This window comes from Lissotriton helveticus, chromosome 10 (assembly GCF_964261635.1).
Source record: "Lissotriton helveticus chromosome 10, aLisHel1.1, whole genome shotgun sequence".
Classification (NCBI taxonomy): Eukaryota; Metazoa; Chordata; class Amphibia; order Caudata; family Salamandridae; genus Lissotriton; species Lissotriton helveticus.
In genome coordinates, this window is record NC_136071.1 from 1,157,407,125 (window position 1) to 1,157,429,619 (window position 22,495).

Sequence of the window (22,495 nt, forward strand, 5' to 3'; positions counted from 1 at the left end):
CCGAATGTATGATGATACTATGCGATCAAGTTGATTGCGGTATGTTACAACGCAGGCTTTACAACGCAAGTTGTTTCAACGACTTGCGCTGGAGGGCGCTGGACTTAGGGATAGTACGATTTACTATTCCAACACTAGTCTACGTACAGTAGGGAAGGTGTTGGAATAGTATATCGTACTATTCCTTAGCTTACAGCGCCATCCAGCACAAATCGTTGAAACGACTTTCGTTGTAAAGCCCGTGTTGTAAACCTACCACGGTGAAACGCCCGCATAGTAAAGGTCGTCTCCCGGTAGACGTCACGTCATTAGGAGTCTATCTTGAAGTCTCAGAGCAGTAAGTACCAGGCACCCAAAAACTTTCTTAAATTGGTCTCTGGAAGCTTCTGAACTGAAGGAACAACAGCTTCTCCGAAGAACAACATTTGGTCCTCCCGTGTGCAAAAGGGGAAACATCCTTTACAACGCGACTTTTATCACGCAGTGCCTTTACGACGCAACTATTACAACGCATGTCATTACAACGCATAGCGCTGGGGGGCGCTCTAGGATGGGGAATAGATTTAATTTACTATCCAACACCTTCCCTACTATCCACGGGGACTGGAGTTGGAATAGTAAATTAAACTATTCACTATCCAGCACCCCTAAGCGCTATGCGTTGTAACAACATGCATTGTAAAAACTGCGTTGTAAAGGCATGCATGGTAAAAGCATGCGTTGTAATGTCATACATCCGTGCAAAAGAATGGAGACTACTTGGTGACTTCCTACAAGACATGGACCCGGTCCAGGGGCCTTACACTCAGGCAGGCCAACTCCGGCACCAGCATGGTGTGCTATGGGCTACACGTGGGAAGGGCTTGAGTGCTTCCAGACCATATAGAGGCAGAGTAAACATTAAAAAAAAAAAAAAAATAAGTAAACATCACCCCTCACCCTCACACTCACCCTCACTCACCCTCACTCACCCTCACCCTCACTCACCCTCACCCTCACTCACCCTCACCCTCACTCACCCTCACCCTCACTCACCCTCAACCCCTCACCCTCACTCACCCTCACTCACCCTCAACCCCTCACCCTCACTCACCCTCACCCACCCTCACCCTCACGCACCCTCACCCTCACTCACCCTCAACCCCTCACCCTCACTCACCCTCAACCCCCCACCCTCACCCACCCTCACTCACCCTCACTCACCCTCACCCACCCTCACCCTCACTCACCCTCACCCACCCTCAACCCCTCACCCTCACTCACCCTCACTCACCCTCAACCCCTCACCCTCACTCACCCTCACTCACCCTCACCCTCACTCACCCTCAACCCCTCACCCTCACTCACCCTCAACCCCTCACCCTCACTCACCCTCAACCCCTCAACCTCAACCCCTCACTCACTTTTAAGCTCAATGTAGGCAAAGTAGTTGGTGAGCATAAACAGCTAATGGTGCACTAACTCACTAACACCTCCACTATGACTGTGAACCAGTGGCGTAACATTAACCCCTGTGGTGCCAGGCCCCAGGGCACCAGGACAATCCCTCCAGCTCTATGCACAGACGGCAGGCCCCTGGCCTGAGGGCTCCTTACTGGGTCCCTGAGCAAGCGTGGGGGGTCGCCTCCATGTGCTTTGCAGGGGCCCACCTCAAATTTCATGACGCCACTGCCATGACTACTGGCCTCTCAGGTAGGGGTGGGCAGAATTTGCATAATCACGTTACGCTAATCTCAGCGAAACTGTAAAAAATCTCTGCGAACTCGCAGAAATTCCGCGAACACTTGGAATTGCGTGTTCGCAATGCTTTTTTACTGTTCGCGATCTCTGTTTGCGTGCTTGGGGGAATATCTCGTGAACATGCATTTTGAGAACGCGAACAAGCAAAAAAATGTGCGAAGTCGCGGAACGCAGAATTTTGGGCAATTTCTTGTTCTCCGTGGAACGCAAAATTACCCAAATTCCACAAATTCCGCAAGAGGAACGGAATTTACCGCCCAGGCCTACTCTCAGGGTGAAGGAGGCATACTGGCTGAACTTTCTGCACCTGGGGCCCAGGGAAAAACCACTGCCTTCTTGATTGATGGTTATAACTTGTTTGACCACACCTGCAGAACAAAATAGTCATGGTCACACAGAGGTTTCTAGATGGTGTGAGCAGGGCTTAATTTGAGACGGTTGCAAGTTGGGCCCACGAGCACTTATTTTTCCACTTCAGACTTAGACCCAGAGGAAGAAAGTGAAAAACACACGAGAGGGAAAGAAGGAAGAGGAAGACGGAAAAATGTGTCTAGCGGAGAGTGGGAGATAATGTCTGATAGTGGATTAAAGAGGCATGAGGTGGAATCAAGACTCCCAGCCTTTGGAGTGGACACGCCCACTTACAATTGTTCTGCAAATCGTTGGGTCTGTGCTTTTTCTTTTACAGATTAAGCACTGGTTGTGAGCCACACCACAGTGCTTTCACCAGTTGAGCAAATCTTTTTATTCTTTCAAGGTCTGTTTTTTCATTTGCAAAGCCACTGCAAGATGGCCACCCGCTGTTGTGCTTAGTTTCATTGTTCAAGGCATGTGCCCGCCGTGTTCAGTTTTCTTTTTCCTACTTGTATTCTTTTATCTTGCAGGTGTTCTTTAGTTTGTATTTTATTACAGTTCTTTCAGAGGGTGAATGGATGGATAAGTCAGTGAATGGATGGATAAGTGTAAAGATGAGTGGAAGAGGGCATGTATAATGATCAATTGAGTGCCCAAAACTACCAATGGCACAAAAGGCACTTTCATTCATAAGCCAGACCTGTTTGCATTGCCAGTGCTTGTCTAGGTCTCCATTGTCACTTCTGGCACTTGCAAGATTTTCAGAAAGGCTGATGCTTTGGAAGAAAGTGTTTGAACAAGAGGTAACCTTGTGCTTCTCTCAAGCAGTGGGTCAAAAAGTGATGCAGCAAAACAAAGCTTGATACATCGTGCAGACATCTAGGTCAGGGGGAGAGAGGGCTGTCCAGGCCACGTCTGCATTGTCATGTTTTGTTTGCAAGTTTCTCTTCTTCCAGCTCTCATTGTGCTGCCCTCTATGGACATGCCCCGAGGAAGGGGTTGGGAGTTGCTTTCAGTTGGTGGTGTGCAGGCAGGTAAATGGCTGCTTGCATCAATGGCTCTCCTGATCCCCAGCTAAAGTCATCATTTGCTTTATCAAGGCATTTATTGGAGGTGATTGAATATCTAGCCACCTCTGTGTTCCAGGGCAGCAGGAAAGGTCCAACCACAGAGGTACAGCCTCTCAGAACTCTCCATGCCAGTTAGCTGGTGCCCCAGTAGAGTGCTGAGGAACACTGACCATACTGGGCAGTTCCAGGAACGCGCAGTGGTGTCTCCCTGACCAGTCACCACTGAAGACTGGTCGTGTAGGTCTCCAGCTCCTTCGCTGTTCGTTCTCCGGTTCAGCTGATGGTCTGACTCTCTCAGTGCAAGCACCGGCCATGGCATATCTTTGGTTGAGACCTCTTTCTGCGCGATGTGGCGACGAGGATGGGTGCTCGGGACCAGCAGCCATAGCTTTAGGACCTTGCATTTGATTTTCACCTCTCTGTCAAGGGGAGCCTGCCCCAATAGCCTTCCCCCACCCATTGCAGGAGGAGTCCTCCCCCCCCAAGTGACTTGGCCAATGGCTAACTCCAAAGGAGCCACATAAGTGCCCCAACCCTGTGTGATCCATGGATCAGAACAGCCCAGGACCCAAGGGCCCAAGCGAGTTAGATGGACACAGTATGAGCGGTCCTGGTGGTGCCGGCTGTGCCGGCACAGGCCGACGCAACGCCGCACCATGACCAGACTGCGGCATCCTTCAGAGACGTGGCGCCAGCGCACTGTGCAACGGGTGGTTTGTAGGGTGTGAACTGTGGCACAACTACTTGAAAAGTCCTTTGACAGAAGGTGTCCCAGCCCTCCATGCTCTGTAAGATCTAATCTCAAGGCTGGGTCGAGCACTTTTTTATTCCCAGAACCAGCGACTGGTCTAATGGAAGAATACAGTCTGGTTAACGGATTTATATAGCGCTAGGGACAAGCGACCCAAACAAACATGGAGAACGGGAAGAGATGCCCCGGCGAGGGGTGCTTGGGAAGAAGCCGTGTCCAGGTGCACTTCTCTAAAGCATGCATGAAGCTTGCCAAGACAGCTTTTCCTGTTAGATAAAGTGCAAAACATTCAAAAACGTGCTTGATCTGAAAGAAAAAGGACGTCCCTACAAATTTTTTTTTTTTTTTTTTTAGATTTTCAGTTTGTGATTTACTGGTTTTGGCTCCTGAGGAAGGCCCAAAAAAGTTGAAAGTCTGACTTTTTATCCTCAGCTTTTATAGAATTTAAATATTGATGGCTGTGCTCTGTAAGTTTAAGGGTGTTGAGAAAGGCGCGTCAGTTGAGATACGCGCGATCCCAGGCTCCTCCTGATATAAACGCAGGGACCTCTAGATACAATGAATGAATGAATGAATGAATGCTCTGCAAGCCACATTCCTTTGAGGCAGAAAATGTGTGGGTCCTCGGTACTCACCTACTGATATTAATAATGTACTTTTATGTCGCAGTTCAGTTATTTCTAAGCGCTGGAAATAACAGGTGTTACTATTAACTTAATTATTGGTCATCAATTTATTGATCTCTTATTGATAGAGGGCGTTATCAGCCTTGCTGCAACTCAAACCTGTTAACTGCAGATTATTGCGTATGCCCGCGACAGCTGTTCGACTCACCGAGTCGTCCTGTTAAGACCATTTTTCCCCACCAGTAGGTAGTGCTACCCCTTTTTAAAAAAAAAAACTTTATTGAGTTTTACCCCTTTTTTGACTAGTGAAAGGTGTTGTCCATTATGGGAGGAGCTAAGGTGAAAGATTGCAATTCCCCTGATGACATACCTTGTCCAATGGGAGTCTTCACTAAGCCTACCAGTGGGCGGGGACTGGTGTGCCCAGAGAAAAACCTGGTGCTATTTAGGCACCACCTTCTTGCAAGGAAGGTTCTGCACTGTGCTTATTTTGAGCCGGTGGTTTCCGGTGCTCGTCATCTGCACTTAATTATCAACGCCGGCACTTGTGATAGTGCGCCACCAGGTGGCGCTGTCTGGCTAATTTATAGATGAACACAACAACACTTAATTATTCATTCAATATACAATTAAAAATGAATATTACTTGCCGCCCTAGCCATTCTTATAGCTTTGGGGTCCTGGAATAGTCTGAATTGTCACACTTGTACGAGTGTGATGGTTAGTAATTGTGTTGTTACTTTCGTTGGCAGCAGCAATGTGTGGTGCAATTTCTGGACGAGAGCCCAGATACTTATATTTTTTACAAATTAAGCCCCGGTTCAGCAGCTTTGTGAAGACACAGGGTAAGAACATTTAGACCAGCTGCTAGGTCTACCACAGACCTGCTAGTTAGAGGGTAGATCTGAGGACCCCCATCAGTCCTCAGGGGAGAGCTCCTTCTGGGTGAGCTGTCCAAGAGTCCACTCATTCCTTTCCCTGGTCTTCTACGGGGGACATGCATGTGCGATCCCTGACCTGTCTGGAATCACCGCTCAGGAGCTCAAGTCCACTAAACACAAATTATCACTCCACATTATACCAATTACTCTAGCCTTATAGCCCGCTGTAGCTGGCTATACTGGCTATTAAAGGCCCACTCTAGCGTTGGCGAGGGCCTTTAACAAGGGAGCGGGACTTTAATAGCCGGTATAGCCCAGCTACAAAGGGCTATAAGGCTATTAGAAGATTCTGCCACTAGAGGGCAGAATGTTCTAACAAATAAAACAAAGGCCCATCGGAGCCTGAGGGGGTTTAAATCCCCTCAAGCTCCGAGAGGCCTTTGTGAAAAAAACATTGGAATGTTGCTTTGTGGGCCTGTACCGGGCCGTAGAAGCTCGGAGCACTCTATTGTCTGCAATGGAGCTCCCAACATTCTAATATGTGCTTAAGCTTGCAAGTGGCTAACTAGGATGGGTTTTTAGCCATGGTGAACCCGTAACTGTTTGTAAAGTAGGCTTTGTATTGTCGTGTATAGTTTTCTTCTCAAAAAGGTGTTGATAAGGGAAGCAATTTAAGAAACCAATTCACTAGTCATTGCTGTTTACTGTTCCATAAGTGCTCATTCATCAAAGGTGTTTATTCACTACTGCACTGTGCACATGTGGTGGCTGTTTCCGGTGGTGGTGGTGGCAACCCTAATGCCCTTTGCTTTCTTGACGTCACATGTGCCCTTACCTGCGACCCAGGCACATGCGACTACTCAAGCACTCCCATGCACCTGTCAATGTAAATTGCCTATATGTGCCCTTTACACATAGAATGGGGGTTCTTGTTGTGATGCGTATTTGTTTAATTTTCCATAGAGTAGTGGTTTGCGGACAGGTGGACTGGACTCTTGTTCCCGCAGCCCTATCCCAGGCTGCGGCAGGAAGAAACTGAAGACCGCTGGGGCTCTACCAGACCATCTACTTACCGATACAGTCCAATCAGGTGAGATCCAGCTTACCTTTGTTCATTGAGGGGCCATCACATGGAGCCACCGTTAGTGAATCGACCTTTGCTCTTTGGACTTGGATGAGAAGGTGCATTTGGTACCCAGGAGTGATGCTGGCTCACCGGTAGTGCACAGGGCTGGAGTTTGTTCCAGTAGCATCCGTGTTAGGGAAAGACAGAAGCGCGTGGTGTAGGTGACTAGATGTCGCCATATTGGCCAAAGTAAACGACAGGGCCCATGACTTCGAAGAGAATGAGGCTTCTGTGCTCTGGACACCTAATGTTCTTAAGGTTCCAATTATATTTATTTATTTATTGATAGAAAGGCAATGATACGACAGATGTACTTGCCTACTTACTATCCCATCTCATTCATTCATTTGGCTTATTTAAATATTGGTTGATTTATTTTCTGCATCTTTTCTCTCTACAGAGGAAAGGATGCTTCATGCCCTGGGCATTCTTTGAGCATTGGTATTTCAGCATCCTTGTATCAATGGGACAATTCTGTTCTGCATCACACCTTAACACAAAGGGGTCTCCTGAGGTGGGTCTAAGGGTCTGTTTGTAACTGTTAGTCAGCAGGAAAGGGAGTAAAGGGGCACCTCTACCACAGGCAAACTGGTGAGAGTTGGCATTTCTGTGTCCTTTGCTTCTTGCCTGAGACCACTGCCAGTCAGGGTCGTGGGCAGATCCTTCAGGGGCAAAAATGTGTGCTGGCTAGTGGCACAGGGGGGCTCTCGATAGGATTTCGGCCTGGTGTCATTAAATAACACACATCTGCTGTAATTCACTTTGTCGTCGCTGGCACTGGTTCTCCAAACCATGTGAGGACCACTTTGGTGCAGGTACAATCTAAGTACGGACTGGGGCGAGGAAGAAGATGGAGGCCACTCTGTTGAAAGTATGTATACAGTAAGGACCAAGTACAGATACTGTAGGATCGGGGCGAATGAAAAGGTGAAAAACACTGGTGCGCGTACGGATCAAGTAAGGGCTGGGACGAGAAAGAAGACGAAGACCACTTTGGTGCAAGTACAGATCCTGTAAGGATCAGAGAGGGGAAGAAGATGCAGATCACTATTGTGCGAGTACACTTGATGCGAGTACTAGTCCATCAAGGATCAGAGCTTGAAAGAAGACGAAGATCACTATTTTGCAAGTACACTTGATGCGAGTACTGGTCCAGTAAGGATCAGAACGTGAAAGAAGATTAAGATCAGTAGTATGCGAGTTCACTTGATGCGAGTACCAGTGAAGTAAGGATCAGATCGCGAAAGAAGATGTAGTTCACTATTGTGCTAATACACATGATGCAAGTACCCGTCCAGTAAGGATCAGGGCCAGGAAGAAGATGAAGATCACTATGGTGAGAGTACACTTGATGCAAGTACGAGTCCGGTAAGGATCAGAGCACGAAAGAAGATGAAGATCGCTATTGTGTGAGTACACTTCATGCCTTCAGTACCTGTCCAGTAAATATCAGAGCGAGAAGAAGACGGAGCTCCCTTTGGAGAAAGTACAGGTACAGTAAGGATCATGGTGAGAAAGAAGATGAATATCACGATTGTGTGAGTACACTTGATACGAGTACAAGTTCATTAAGGATCAGAACGCGAAAGAAGGTGAAGATCACTATTGTGCGAGTACCGGTCCAGTAAGGATCAGGGCGAGGAGGAAGATGAAAATCACTATGGTGAGAGTACACTTGATGCAAGTACGAGTCCAGTAAGAATCAGAGTTCGAAAGAAGATGAAGATCGCTATTGTGGGAGTACACTTCTTGCGAGTACAAGTCCAGTAAGGATCAGGGCGAGAAGAAGATGAGGATCACTAGTGTGCGAGTACACTTGATGTGAGTACCAGTCCAGTAAGGATCAGTGTGAGAAGAAGATGATCACTATTGTGTGAGTACACTCGATGTGAGTACCAGTCCAGTAAGAATCAAGGCGAGGAGGAGGATGAAGTTCACTATTGTATGAATACACATGATGCGAGTACCAGTCCAGTAAGGATCAGGGCCAGGAAGAAGATGAAGATCACTATTGTGCAAGTTCACTTGACGCAAGTACCAGTCCAGGACGGATCAGAACGCGAAAGAAGATTAAGATCAGTATTGTGCGAGTTCACTTGATGCGAGTACCAGTCCAGTAAGGATCTGATCGCGAAAGAAGATGAAGTTCTCTATTGTGCGAATACACATGATGCGAGTACCAGTCCAGTAAGGATCAGGGCCAGGAAGAAGATGAAGATCACTATTGTGCAAGTTCACTTGACGCGAGTACCAGTCCAGGACGGATCAGAGTGCTAAAGAAGATGAAGATCACCATTGTGTGAATACACATGATGCGAGTACCGGTTCAGTAAGGATCAGGACGAGAAGAAGATGAAGATCGCTATTGTGTGAGTACACTTGATGCGAGTACCGGTCCAGTAAGGATCAGGGCAAGGAGGAAGACGAAAATCACTATGGTGAGAGTACAGTTGATGCAAGTACGAGTCCGGTAAGGATCAGAGCACGAAAGAAGATGAAGATCGCTATTGTGCGAGTACACTTCATGCGAGTACCTGTCCAGTAAGGATCAGAGCGAGAAGAAGATGGAGCTTCCTTGGGAGAAAGTACAGGTACAGTAAGGATCCTGGTGAGGAAGAAGATGAAGATCACGAATGTGTGAGTACACTTCATACGAGTACAAGTTCATTAAGGACCAGAACGCGAAAGAAGGTGAAGATCACTATTGTGCGAGTACCGGTCCAGTAAGGATCAGGGCGAGGAGGAATATGAAAGTCACTATGGTGAGAGTACACTTGATGCAAGTACGAGTCCAGTATTGATCAGAGTTCGAAAGAAGATGAAGATTGCTATTGTATGAGTACACTTGATGCGAGTACCGGTCCAGTAAGGATCAGAGCGAGAAGAAGATAAAGCCCCCTTGGGAGATAGTACAGGTACAGTAAGGATCAAGGTGAGGAAGAAGTTGACAACGTTGTTGTTGTGAGTAACGACACAGTGAAGATTGGGGTGAGGAAGTCGATGACGACCTCTTTGGTGTAAGTACGGACACAGTAAGGGTCGGGCAAAGAAGACAACGAAGAGCGATTTAGTGTACGTATGGACCCAGTAAGGACCAGTGAGTAGAAGAAGATGATGAGGAGCACATTGTACATGTACAGATAAAGTAAGGATGTGGAGGGGGCAGAAGAAGATGGAGACCCCTGTAGTGCGAGCCCAGGTACAGTACGGGCCAGTGCGAAGAAGAAGCTTCGAGAGGCGTGCTGTGGTCATTCGTTGCTCATCCTACTACATGTTTTAGCTCTGAGACCCCTTGCTTCTGTCCCTTTATCCACAACCTTGTCCAGTGCAGCTCCTACCCGCATCAAGCATTTTTCAGGGAAATTTGCTGCACAAAGATGAAACACTCTGAACAAGTTGAGTGAAAGGGGCCGTCTCCCTGCCTGTGCAGACTGAAAGGCATCTCTGTCTCCTGGGAAACGGATGTATGTATAGAATCCATGGGTTACCATGGTGCCCTGAGCTCTGCGGTGCAGATTCACGGGTACTTACAGATCTTCAAGGATCAGACAGAGGCTGGTTTCACAGCATTCTATCTCTGTAAATAAGGATTCTACCAAACTCTAAAGCCCATAATGGTAGCTTTTTTTAAGGGAGACAATTGTGCAGGATGGCTTTAAAAATCATGCGATCCTATATATCAGAAGCTTGGTTCTCAGTATATTCAGTTTGGGTGTAGCTGCAATTGATTTTAACAGAGTTGATGGGTTCATTCCAGGGAACGTCACAGCCCTATCAAGTGATGGAATAAACTCTCCTTGTTTCAGGGTGGTGGGGTCTGTGTGGATTCTTTGTTTCCCAAGATTCAGCCTCTCTTTTTCACATAAGTCTTATGTGTGCACTCACTGCCAATTCCTAGACTCTATGCCTTGGGCAACAACAATACTGAATCGTTTTCACTTGTTTTTCTTCCAAATCACACTCAATCTCAAACATATCAAGTTCTTTAGAAAGCAATTTTGCACAGTTATTTAAAAACAACACATCAATGCCTTGGGTGATGTTAGTAGGAATTGCAGAGCGAGGCAGGATTTAAACATAGTATGGCATCTGGGAAGGCTTGACACCGTGTGCATGGTGGAAAGTGTGGCTCAATGGTTAGAGCGGCAGACCCTGATGCAGAGGTCTGGCCCGGGACCAGGGTTCAATTCCCGCCTCGGCGGGTCTTGGGCTCAATTTGCTCGGACCTGATAATTCTCGCCTCGGTGCCTATTCTAATCACGGGCCCCACTCTGCAACTCTGGGCAATAGCTTGCTTAATCTCCACAACGGCCCCAACAGCGCTGGGATGCCTGGCTTCATCTTGGGGGTGCCCAGGAGTGGACATTTCACAGGGAAGAGCCAGGAAGGGTTCCACAGCGGTATGCATACAGCGCCAGGAAACCCTAGTTGGGGTATAAGTGTGCTTTACAAGTACAAATTCGTTTCATTTCATGGTTATTCTAGATTGAAACCCTGTATATGAGCATGTTGGTCTGCTTTCCTGGACCTAGCGATCCAGCACCCACCCTGTATTTTTAGGTGATTTGTCAGCCTTGTGCTTAAAATATATATAATATATGACTCAATCATATAAATGCATATAGAGGGTTTCGGTCAGATCTCTTCGTCCAGATCTCTTCGTCCACTGATTTATTCAAGTGTCATTTGCGTTTTGCCAATGTGCATCACAGTTTACAGCATGGGGCAATGGGTCAGTCCACTTCAGCCATTGGCTCTCTTGACTGTGGGTGATGGCATTTCCCATGTGCACATGCGCATAGAAAGTAGTCCATTCACTCCTTCTGTTTCTACTTTAATTTCTTGAGTTTATTTATTTTTGCCATGGGTCATTATTTCCTTTTTTTGTTGTTGCAAACTTGCGTATGACACCTTTAGAGGGCAGGATTTTTATTTCTCATCGCTTTTACACTTTTAGTGCCAACTGTATGTATGTGTTTATAAAAATAAAAGGAACTTATTTCTGGCTTGCCAAGGCCGGACCTGGTGGTGCAACAGACCTTCCGTACTGCATCTCACCACTTCTGCACCATCTAGTACCAGGCCCTTCCTGCCTCCACTGACAGCATCTTTAGTACTTTAAGCCTTTTGTCTGTCTATTGTCACACAATATGCAGGTCCTATACCTATATATATAGGTAGTGTGAGGCAGTGAAGATGTCAACAGACCATGGTGCTCTTGCTTGGAAGCCAAAACCTCACCCGCAAGCTACAGAACATCCGGAACTCTGCCCCAAGACTGGTCCTCAACCTGCCAAAACACTGCCACATCTCCCAGCACCTGCAGACACTTCACTGGCTCCCATCGGAGCTAGAGTCACCTTCAAGATGCTCACCCACGCACACAAGGCCCTCCACGACACGGACCCGCATACCTGAACAGCCGACTCAAATTCCAGGCACCCCAAAGGACCCTACGATCAGCCCATCTCTCCTACGCCGCAGTCCCCCGCACCAGAAAGACCAGATCAGGCGGCCGTTCCTTCTCCTTCCTCGCGGCCAGAGCCTGGAACGCCCTCCCTGTCCACCTCAGACAGAAAGCACCTCTCCCCATCTTCACAAGAAACCTCAAAACCTGGCTCTTCGACAGACCCACTCCTTGATGAACTGAAACCTGCAACCTGCAAAACCCCGCTCCCCCAGCACCTTGAGACCCTCACGGGTGAGTAGTAGCGCTTAACAAACACATGATTGGGAACATTAACCCCACAGACTGCACCAGTCTGAGAACCTGAGTTAGATCTTGGCTGACGGGTTACTGCTTCACAGCGGTGGAGGCTATCCCGTCTGCCAAAATATAAATCCTACTAAATCCTACTATATCCTATGGGATTCATATTTCAGTGGACGGGATATCAGTCAACGTTGTGACAAGTAACTTGTCCACCAAGATCAAAATCAAGCCATGAGTGTCCGTAGACTTTGATGCTTTGTCCACCCTAATGCCGTACACTATAGAATCTGAAATAACATGTGACATCTCGCCTTCCGCTGCTGAATGCTGCTCGTCGACAGCTATGTCGTGTCTTTACTCTCTGTTTTCATTGGAGGTTTTGGGACTCTGGAATAATTTAAGTTCTAACCTGAAATATGGTTGTTTGATGGTTAGTCATAGACCTTAGGTGGTGATAGAGTCTCCGTTTTCATCTCTGTCCCCAGGGAGAGGTTTTTACCCATAAGGGATGGACAGTTTAGGTTTGTGAATTGACCAATGTCCAGGGGTTAGAGGACCGAGGCAGGGCTGCACTTCAGGGGCTGCTGTGCTGTTGTACAACATGAGTGTGATAGGCCTGCTCCAGGGGTTAGAGTTCCAATGTAGACTGTATACCTGAAGAAGTCCCCTGCCGTGTCAGAGCGTGAAGCAGCTACCGTGCACCAGCGTCACGCTTCTGGTGCGGCACCTCTGGGCTGAAGCTGGGAGCCGTGATGCTGCCTCACCGTGGAAGCTGTCCTGGGGGGCTGGTAGACGACACTGCTCTTCAGCCTTCAAGCCACCCTCTTTAGAACCTGTGGAGGTCTGCTGATCGCGCCTCGCCTGCAGCTAATGGAACTAGAGCTTAGGTACCAATGCATGCACCAACATCTGCACCTATGGCACATACCCTAATGCCACCAACACATGCACCAATGCTTAATGCTCACTGCCACCAACACACCCAAGGGCAACCAACACATTCATGAATGCCACATACCCTCTAGCTACCAACACATAAACTGGTGCCACACACCCCACTGCCACCAACATGGACACCAGTGCTGCATGTCCAGCCCAGAGCCACTGGCACAACCACCAATCCTGCCACCATGCACACCAATGCCACATACATCAAACCAACAGAGACCCACTGCACACGTCACCAATACATGCACCAATGCTACCTACCCCAATGCCATCAACACATACCCCAATGCCGCATCCTAGTTCACATCTATTCTAAACATCCATCCTGTGCCCAACCAGTCTTCCGAAGTCTCCAATGTTCTGACCAACCTCGAACTGCAGGAAAAATGAGTGAGTACACCTGACTTTTTCAAGAGATTTGGGGACAGGGCAGGCAGTTTCCAAACACCTACTCTCAAATGGAGTAAAACAATGTCTTGCTCAAAGATATTGCTAAACTATAATCATAAATAAATAGACAAAATGTTCTCTGAAGTCAACTAATGAAATATTTTATTCCATCCGGATTGGTCGGAATAACTAGAAGTAAGATTTTCCGTGGTTTCACATCGAGTACGCGGCACCCAGGAAGTTATGCAGAAGGTGTAAAGCCCCTAATGCAAGTGGTCACTATGTGTGCCACAGGAGATGTCATTCCCATCTGATCCCAATCCACTGTCCACTGTAAGAAAAATACCACCAGTTCTGGATACTCTGCCAGGACAGGATGCTTTCTGTGCCCAGGTGTCAGTAGCCCCATGCAGCTTTCTGTGCCTGAAAAAGAAATGGCTTTAGAGGGCATGTTCTTAAATGCCCAAGTGCTGTCGTCATAGCAGGCTACTTTCTATATAAATGTGTCTGTGGCCCAGATATTTCAAGGTGTGCTCACTACAGCTGGGTGTTGCTGTATTATTCTGGGCACTGCTAATAATATGATGCCCAGTGTGGCATGCTGGCAAGGGCGCTGCTCGGATGTGCCACTGTTCTCTCTGCCTCTGGGGTGCTCATGTGACAGGGACAGCTCATGGTAATGCTATGTTCAGAAGGGTGGTATGACTGGTGTCGAATACCAACCATCCACAGCCAAAGGCTCTTAAAGGCGCAGGCCTCAGACTTAAAAGCTGTCCACTGTGTTACACATCATGCCATGATGCCAGCTTGCACACTTTCGTAAAGTACTCATTGTCTTGCAAGGTTTCGCATTGCCCACACGTGTTCAACATAACATTTCCATGCCAGTATCGCCTTTGACTGGTGGCATGGGAGCCTCTTTGCCATGCCAGCGTGCACAACTGCCACAGGATGTAAACCTTCTCTTTGCCCTGTCTACAACTGCTCCTTTCAATGTCAACTGCAAAAGCCATATAGTATTGGCATTGACCTTTGGCACTTGAAGCACCATTGGCAGTTCAGTACCCCCAGCATTGCCAGTTCAGTACCCCCAGCATTGCCAGTTCAGTACCGCCTGCATTGCTAGTTCCGCCTGCATTGCCAGTTCAGTACCGCCTGCATTGCCAGTTCCGCACCGCCTGCATTGCTAGTTCCGCCTGCATTGCCAGTTCAGTACCGCCTGCATTGCTAGTTCCGCCTGCATTGCCAGTTCAGTACCGCCTGCATTGCCAGTTCAGTACCGCCTGCATTGCCAGTTCAGTATTGCCATTAGATTATTTTCTATCGTACTGGCTCTTCATACCATCATTTACAGCACATTCACGTGCCAGAAACCCCTCGTGCCAGTCAGTGTCTGGGATCTGAGAGTTAGTTGCGGACTGGTCTCAGTGGCCAAAACGTATGCGGTCCCTCAGGATGTTTCTTTCGTTTTAGCCAGGTGTGTTCTGCAGCACCTGTTCCAAGTATTAACGAGCATTTGCAATGCAATAGGTCTCGCATTACTCATAGTATGAGGTATTGGAGTTGCAAATAATAATGCAGCGCCAATAGCTCATACTTTCAGTAATGTGAGACCTAGTGCTTGCATTGTGAGACAGGAACCAGCATTGTATGTCTCAGTGTAGTACCGCAAGCTGCTCCTAGAGGTCCCTAGTGAGCAAGGCACCAGCATTGTATGTCTCAGTGTAGTACCGCCAGCTACGTCTAGAAGTCCCTAGTGAGCAAGGCACCAGCACTGCATGTCTACAAAGTTGGAGTTATTGGCATTATAAATGGCAATGTTTTTTACCTAGCCATGTTGCAGGGTGCAGTACCATATGCGGCCAAACGCGGACCTCTTTTGGTCACATATGGTACTGCACCCTGCAGAAGATATGGTAAAGCAACCATACCCATAATGCATTGCATGCAAGACAGTACTACGAGTACATTCAAATAGCTATGTTCATATATACAATTAGTAGCTTTGAAATGTGACAAAAGAATTATTACATTCATTTCGGATTAGGTAGTACTCTATGTGGAGCTGATGAAGGGAAGTTTATAGAAGGTTTCATATAAATGTGAGTGAAGTAACCACTGTTACCCTAGCTTAGGACCAAGTGTGTGTCCTGCCTGAAGCCTTTTAAGAAAATAGTGCCTTCAGGCTGTAATTAAAAGTGAAATGAAATGAAATGAAATGATTACGCACTTGTATAGCGTAAGTTAGGGAGTTACAACACATGCCGAGGGGGAGGAACAGCGACCCCTAAGTGAGCCACCAACAGTTGGGCACACAGAAAAGCATCAATGGTTGCACTCCTTGTGACAATGCAGTGTCTTGCAAGTGAGTAATTCGAAAGCAGAACCATTTCCTCAGTTTCAGAGATTTGCAGTGCTGGTAGGCATTGGTCTGTGTGTTGGTGCCATTGGTGTGTGTGGCATTAGTCTGTGTTAATGGCATTGGTCTAAGTGTTGGTGGCTTTGATCTATATGTTGGTGACATTGGTTTATGTGTTTGAGGCATTGGTGTGTGTGGCATTGGTCTATGTGTGGGGGATTGGTGTGTGTGGCATTGGTATATGTGTGGGGGATTGGTTTGTGTGGCATTGGTCTATGTGTTTGAGGCATTTGTGTGTGTGGCATTGGTCTATGTGTTTGAGGCATTGGTGTGTGTGGCATTGGTCTATGTGTGGGGGATTGGTGTGTGCACCTTTGGTCTATGTGTTTGAGGCATTGGTGTGTGTGACATTGGTCTATGTGTTTGAGGCACTGGTGTGTGTGGCATTGGTCTATGTGTTTGAGGCATTGGTGTGTGTGGCATTGGTCTATGTGTGGGGGATTGGTGTGTGTGTGGCATTGGTCTATGTGTTTGAGGCATTGGTGTGTGTGGCATTGGTCTATGTGTTTGAGGCATTGGTGTGTGTGGCATTGGTCTATGTGTGGGGGATTGGTGTGTGTGGCATTAGTCTGTGTGTTGGTGGCATTGGTGTGTGTGGCATTTGTCTATGTGTGGTGGATTGGTGTGTGTGGCATTGGTCTATCTGTTGGTGGCACTGGTGTGTGTGCCCTTGGTATGTGTGGCATTGGTGTGTGTGGCATTTTTCTATGTGTTGGGTGGCACTGGTGTGTGGGGCATTAGTCTACCTGTTGATGGTACTGGGGCATTTGGTCTATGTGTTGGTGGCATTGGGGCGTCTGGCATTGGCCTATATGTTGGCGGCATTGGTGTGTGACATTGGTCTATGTGTTGGTGGCATTGGTGTGTGCGGCATTGGTCTGTGTGTTGGATGTTTTGGTCTATGTGTTGGTGGAATTGGTGTGTGTGGCATTGCTCTATATGTTTGAGGCATTGGTGTGTGTGACATTGGTCTGTGTGTTGGTGGCATTGGTGTGTGACATTGGTCTATGTGTTGGCGGCATTGGTGTGTGACATTGGTCTATGTGTTGGTGGCATTGGTGTGTGTGGCATTGGTCTATGTGTTGGTGGCATTGGTGTGTGTGACATTGGTCTGTGTGTTGGCATTGGTTTATTTGTTGGTGGCATTAAGCATGTGTCATTGGTCTATATGTTGGTGACATTGGTGTGTATGACCTTGGTCTCCATGTAGGTGGCATTGGTGTGTATGACATTGGTCTCTCTGTTGGTGGCATTGGTGGGTGTACCATTGGTCTATATGTTGGTAGCATAAGGGTTTGTGGCATTGGTGCAGGTATTGCTAGCATTGGGGCATGTAGCATTGGTCTGTGTGTTGGTTGGAATTGTGGTAGGTGCCCTCGATGTCCGTGATGATGGCACTGGGGTATGTGGTATTGGTGCATTTGTCAGTGGCATAGGAGATTAAGTGACTTGACCAAGTATGCACCATCTCTAAATGTTAATTTGAGATTTGGACTCCTAACTCAAAAATGCTTTCCCCAACTACCGGCAAAACTAAATCTTATAGCCTCCCCCAAATAGACAGACCTTATTTAAAGGTCAAGGCTCCCTGTTATTATTGGCATGTGACCATACGTCCCTGGTGGGCTTAAGGTCTTAGCAAATCCTTGAATGCATGTCCCACCCCAGTGGCCTCCCAACAGTCTCTTTTGCTTTGTGTCTGCAGAAGAGGTTTCCTAGCAGATACTGAAACCATTACTTATTGGTAACCTTTATTACTCCGAGTCAAAGTCTTCCTCGTCTTAGTCCTTACTTGAGGAGTATGTGGTGTTCAGCCTGTTGAAATAGACCATCCTATTTAAATAGGCTGTTAAACCGAAGCTAACACGTCTCCAAGCTGCTGGTCATTTCGTATCTAAAGTCTACAAACTACTTATCCCAAAAGCCGGGAAAACACAAAAGCGTAATGAACTAAAATGGGAGGATGAACCAAACAACACGGGAATTGAATTTGACTGGGATAGAATTAACGCAACAGCTCTTGTGAACAAAGTTTCTCCAATCCTATCACAAACAAAGTTTATGTTGCTTAACAGGGTGTTCTGGACACCCCAAAAACTGTTTAAACTTAAACTAAGGGATACCCCAAACTGCTGGAACTGTCATCAGGCTGAAGGTGACCTGTCACACATGTTTTTGCATTGCCCTTCACTAAAAAACTATTGGAATAACATTTTCAACTGCATAGAACATATTTTTAAAATCAAACCGCGGAGAGAATGTATCTATGTCATTCTAGGTGCTTTAGACCCAACTGTGGCTAATGAGTATGATCGACAACTGCTAGACCTGCTTCTCACCTTAGCATGTAAGGTTATACTGTGTAAATGGAAGAATGCTGAGGAAGTCTCATTTAAGATGTGGCGAGAGTGGGTCTCTTGTATCAGAGGAGTAGACAATAATGCCCTACAATCCTCTCCTTGGCGTGCATCAACAAAAAAACTCTGGAAGTCTCTTGATGCTTCCTCCTTTTCGTTCGATCCTCCTTAGAGGGAATACTAGTTTCTCTTGCTTGTATGTATGTGACCCGAACATGCTCTGTGTGACGTAATTGAAGGCTTGCTTCCTCCTACACTTAGTATTGCGACACCGACAAGAACTCAGTATGGGCTATATTCGATTTCTTAACTTAAAATACCAGCGTATGTGCTATTTGGAAAATACCTTTTAAGTATTTGTGTATTATTTATTTTGTATTATACTTATTTCGTGTATATTTGGTTCAGAGTGTAGAACAACTACTTGGCTGTGTAACACAGGTATAATGCCATAAATGTACATCATTACAATGTTATTTTCTACATCATTTGCCAAGCTACTTCAGTGTCAGCCATGCCCGCGCGTACTGTATGTAATTTTGTACTATGCTTTCTGTTTTTATCTTTCTGTTCTTCTTATGTTCTTTCTTCAATAAAAAAAGATTTGAAATCCAAAAAGAAATAGACCATCCTAGAATACAAAATTGGGATGAAAGACTTCTTCTGCACAAAAAACAATGTATTTGTTCCGATATCAGCATGAAAGATAGCCAACCCCTCCCCCCCCCACCCCCTTCATATCCTTTATTACCCCAGGAGCAGGAACATCTGATATCAAAGTTAGTAAAATCTGGGAAAATATACAGGATATAAAAAAATAAAAGGTATCCCAAGGAAACCTAAACGTCTAAGAGCCAAATGTCTTGAAATTGTTGGATTATGGCTCCTACTGTAACTGATACGGTATAGTCAGTCTTTTGGAATATTTGTTAGGTCTCGCCTATGAACATGAAGCTCTGCCCACTCTTTGCCCATCTTTTTAATTGACTCCTGTCACTTTCCTTTGTAAATGGTGGTTTTTCATTGGTCAGTAGGCTTAGTAGTCCTTCCTTAGTACTGCCTATTCTTTTCTTGTGACCTCCCATGAGGACACCCCCTGTTGCGTGTGTTGTTACTCTGTAGGTTTTAGTTACATCCTCCGAGCACTCTTTTCACAAATAGTTTTCTGCTGCCTGCTGCTGCAGGCAGGGCACGCTCTCTCGCAATTCTTTTGCTAAAATTGTAGGTAGTACGGCATACTGCGCCTTTCTTTTGTTATTCACAGCACCGAATGCGGCCGCATGCACTTCTGTATCTATTTATCATTTAACTTTTTATTTTTCAATGGAGGCACGGCGCTTTAGCTTTATGCATCTAAAGCTAAAGCGCGGTTACCACGATTGCTTCAAAAGTAAAGAAATTGAAAAAAATTGTGCATTTTTTTCTATTTCTTTACTTTTGAAGCAAAGCAATCGTTGCACCTGCATTTTAGCTTAAGATGTTTAAAGCTAAAGTGCGGGTGCCACCATTGTAACAAAAGTTACTAAATAGAACCCCCCCAAAAAAGCGTGCGGCTGCCATTTTTTTTATTTGTTTACTTTTGTTATAGTGCCGCGATGGCTTTGCCACACAAGCATTTGCAACACAATAGGTCTCGCATTTTAAATAGTTTAAGCTATTGGTAGTGTAAATGACAATGCCAATAGCTCAACCTCTCATAAGTGCAAGACCCATTGCATTGCAAATGCTTGTTTTTGCTGTTGCCATCGACTTGTGGGTAGGTTTTTCTACAGTGCAGTTTCCCTCTGCTTGGCCGCGAAAGGTACATCCTCTCTCCTGAGATATTTTAGATGTTCTGAGGGGGCTTCAACTTTGAGCACTAGAGGCTGCAAAATGTTTCATTCCTGAGCATCCTTTAGCATTAATGCGTTCAACCCAGAACCAGACAGCATTGAGCCTAGGAAACAAAACATTGTTAGTGAACGTTTGTTAATTTCCATACAATTTCCATAGTTCTTGGCAGCGATGACGCCTTGCTGCTATAACAAGTCAAACATTACCCCTGAGATGAACCATGCTCATAACTCCATGGAGCCCAGTAGAACAGGAGTCTCACCCTTCTGAATACAGTCACCCAAATTCTGGCAGTCTTTAACCCCTCCCATGCTCATGATGAGCTCAGGTCGTCATCAGCCACGGTTGCGCTGTGCTCATGACGAGCAGAGAGCTCGTCATGACCCGCCCGGCGCTCACACGCGGGGATGATTCCCCTGCTGTGCTGAGCGTTCTAAAGAAACGGGCGTGCACAGCGCCACCGTGCTGCATGACGAGCCAAGCTCGTCATGAGCACCAGGGCGCTGTGCGCGGCCCCCAGCACAGCGGGGGAATTACCCCCGCCGCCAAGGGGTTAACCGCTGTTTAAGCGGCATTAGAATGCTTCCTCTAACGGGGACATTTATAGAAGCAGAAGAACTTTTGAGAACTCCTACCTTTTTATCTACAGAATCTGGTGTGTTTGCTACTTCTGAAGCTGAAAGGTGGATGCTGCTAGCCCAAACAGAACTTACTTTAGGTACCTGTGAAAGATCTTCTTCAAAATCATTAAACTAATACACTTTGTTCAGCTTGGTAGATCTTGGAGATGACTAGTAAGGTTTAAGTGTTTGTGATGCATTACCCCCCTCTTCCCTACAGAATGTAAATATTAAGGAATATGTGATTGTATCATTTCTTTTTCTCCTAGAGGTAGTTTGACTTTGGTGTATAATAAAAGTGTAGTTTTAAAAAAAAAACTATTTAGGGATTATAGCCCACCTTCACGCTCTATGCACTGGAAACCACATGGGCATGATGGTTGCATTTCGCGAAGTACCGCGAACCAGCGAGAAATCCACCTAGATCCCTTATGGCTCCGAATAAGGTCGCACTACATCTCAGACCTGAGATGCGCTTCTCAGAAAGCATACAGCTTCCTCAGGGGCGTGTACACATAAGGGCATATGTACAATACATTCTGTAGGGCGAAGATAAAAGAAACTAAAAGGATGTTACATGTACCAATTTATAGCGCGCCTCGTCCTAAATATACAACATAGAAGGTATTGTTCTTGCTGAAGTACCGAAGGATATGCAAGGGTGGGATGGGCCTCGTTTTCATGATGAATAAAGAAGAAAGACATTATGTAGAAGTCTTTCTTCCTAATGTGTAGGTTAGCATGCTCTGTTTTTTAAGCTTTCTTCGCCTCAGTTAGGTATGGTATGGAACAAGGAAAATAGATGGAAAGGTCATGTTTCTATCTTTGTCCTTAAGATTTCTATTAAGACAGCAAAATACTGTGTTACAAGGTCGAGATAAATTGATAACTAAGCACAAGCAACATCAATAGCTATCAAAGATCAGAGGAGAATAATATGCAGTCAATATCACTTTTCAGATAAGTATGAAAAAGACACAAAGCTTTGGTGCCCAGAGCGTCCTCTGCCTCAACAATGCGGAGATATATACATTTCAGAGATGTTGGCTTGCGGCCTGAGTTGGCGCCACAGTGTCCTTAACTGTGTGTCCAGGTCATACATCACAAACATGTCCACCTGCCAGACCACAACAGTCTGCTTTTCAGCACTGAGTACTGTTGATAGATGTATGGGGTTGAACTGCTCCCTTAGGTGCAATAATGGAGAAACTTGTTTTTTTTTTAAATTTTGAATGTTTTTATGATTACATGACTTCATTTCTGTCTCTCCCCTGCAATGAAATCTACATCAGCTCACACCGTGGTGGTGCCTTTTTACAAAGAGGAGAGTAGGAATGAATGTCTGTATTTTTTTGTTTTTAAAAATGTGTTTTTACATTATTACAATATATATTATCATACTAGTGGCCCATCGCCAGTGTAGTTATAGTTAGGTCAATCTTTTCTTAGGAAAGGCATTTTTTTTTTCTTTAATAATTTTGGTGCTGTTCGATGAATCTGCATAAAACTTTTCAAGCAAATATTCACTAACTTCTGCTCCTTAATTGGAAGTTTTGCACATATCCATCAAGCTGGGTCGAAAGAGGGGGAATCCCAAACCATTCATTGCCCATTTTAATTCACATAGGAACATTTGCTCTACGATACAGAAAGAATTGCTGAACAAA

General features: G+C 46.1%; 1 protein-coding gene across 6 annotated transcripts in view; it reads left to right on the top strand.

The window, feature by feature from the left end:
• Window positions 1-22,495, top strand: part of THRB (thyroid hormone receptor beta) — a 597,833-nt gene that overhangs the window by 395,041 nt on the left and 180,297 nt on the right. For 4 of the 6 annotated variants that reach the window (XM_078663973.1, XM_078663974.1, XM_078663975.1 and 1 more), the window contains exon 3: window positions 6,386-6,512. The exons of the other annotated variants lie outside the window; for them this stretch is intronic. In XM_078663973.1, the coding sequence (XP_078520099.1) occupies window positions 6,386-6,512 (127 nt within the window). The remainder of the gene's footprint in view (window positions 1-6,385; window positions 6,513-22,495) is intronic. 6 annotated transcript variants of the gene reach the window in all.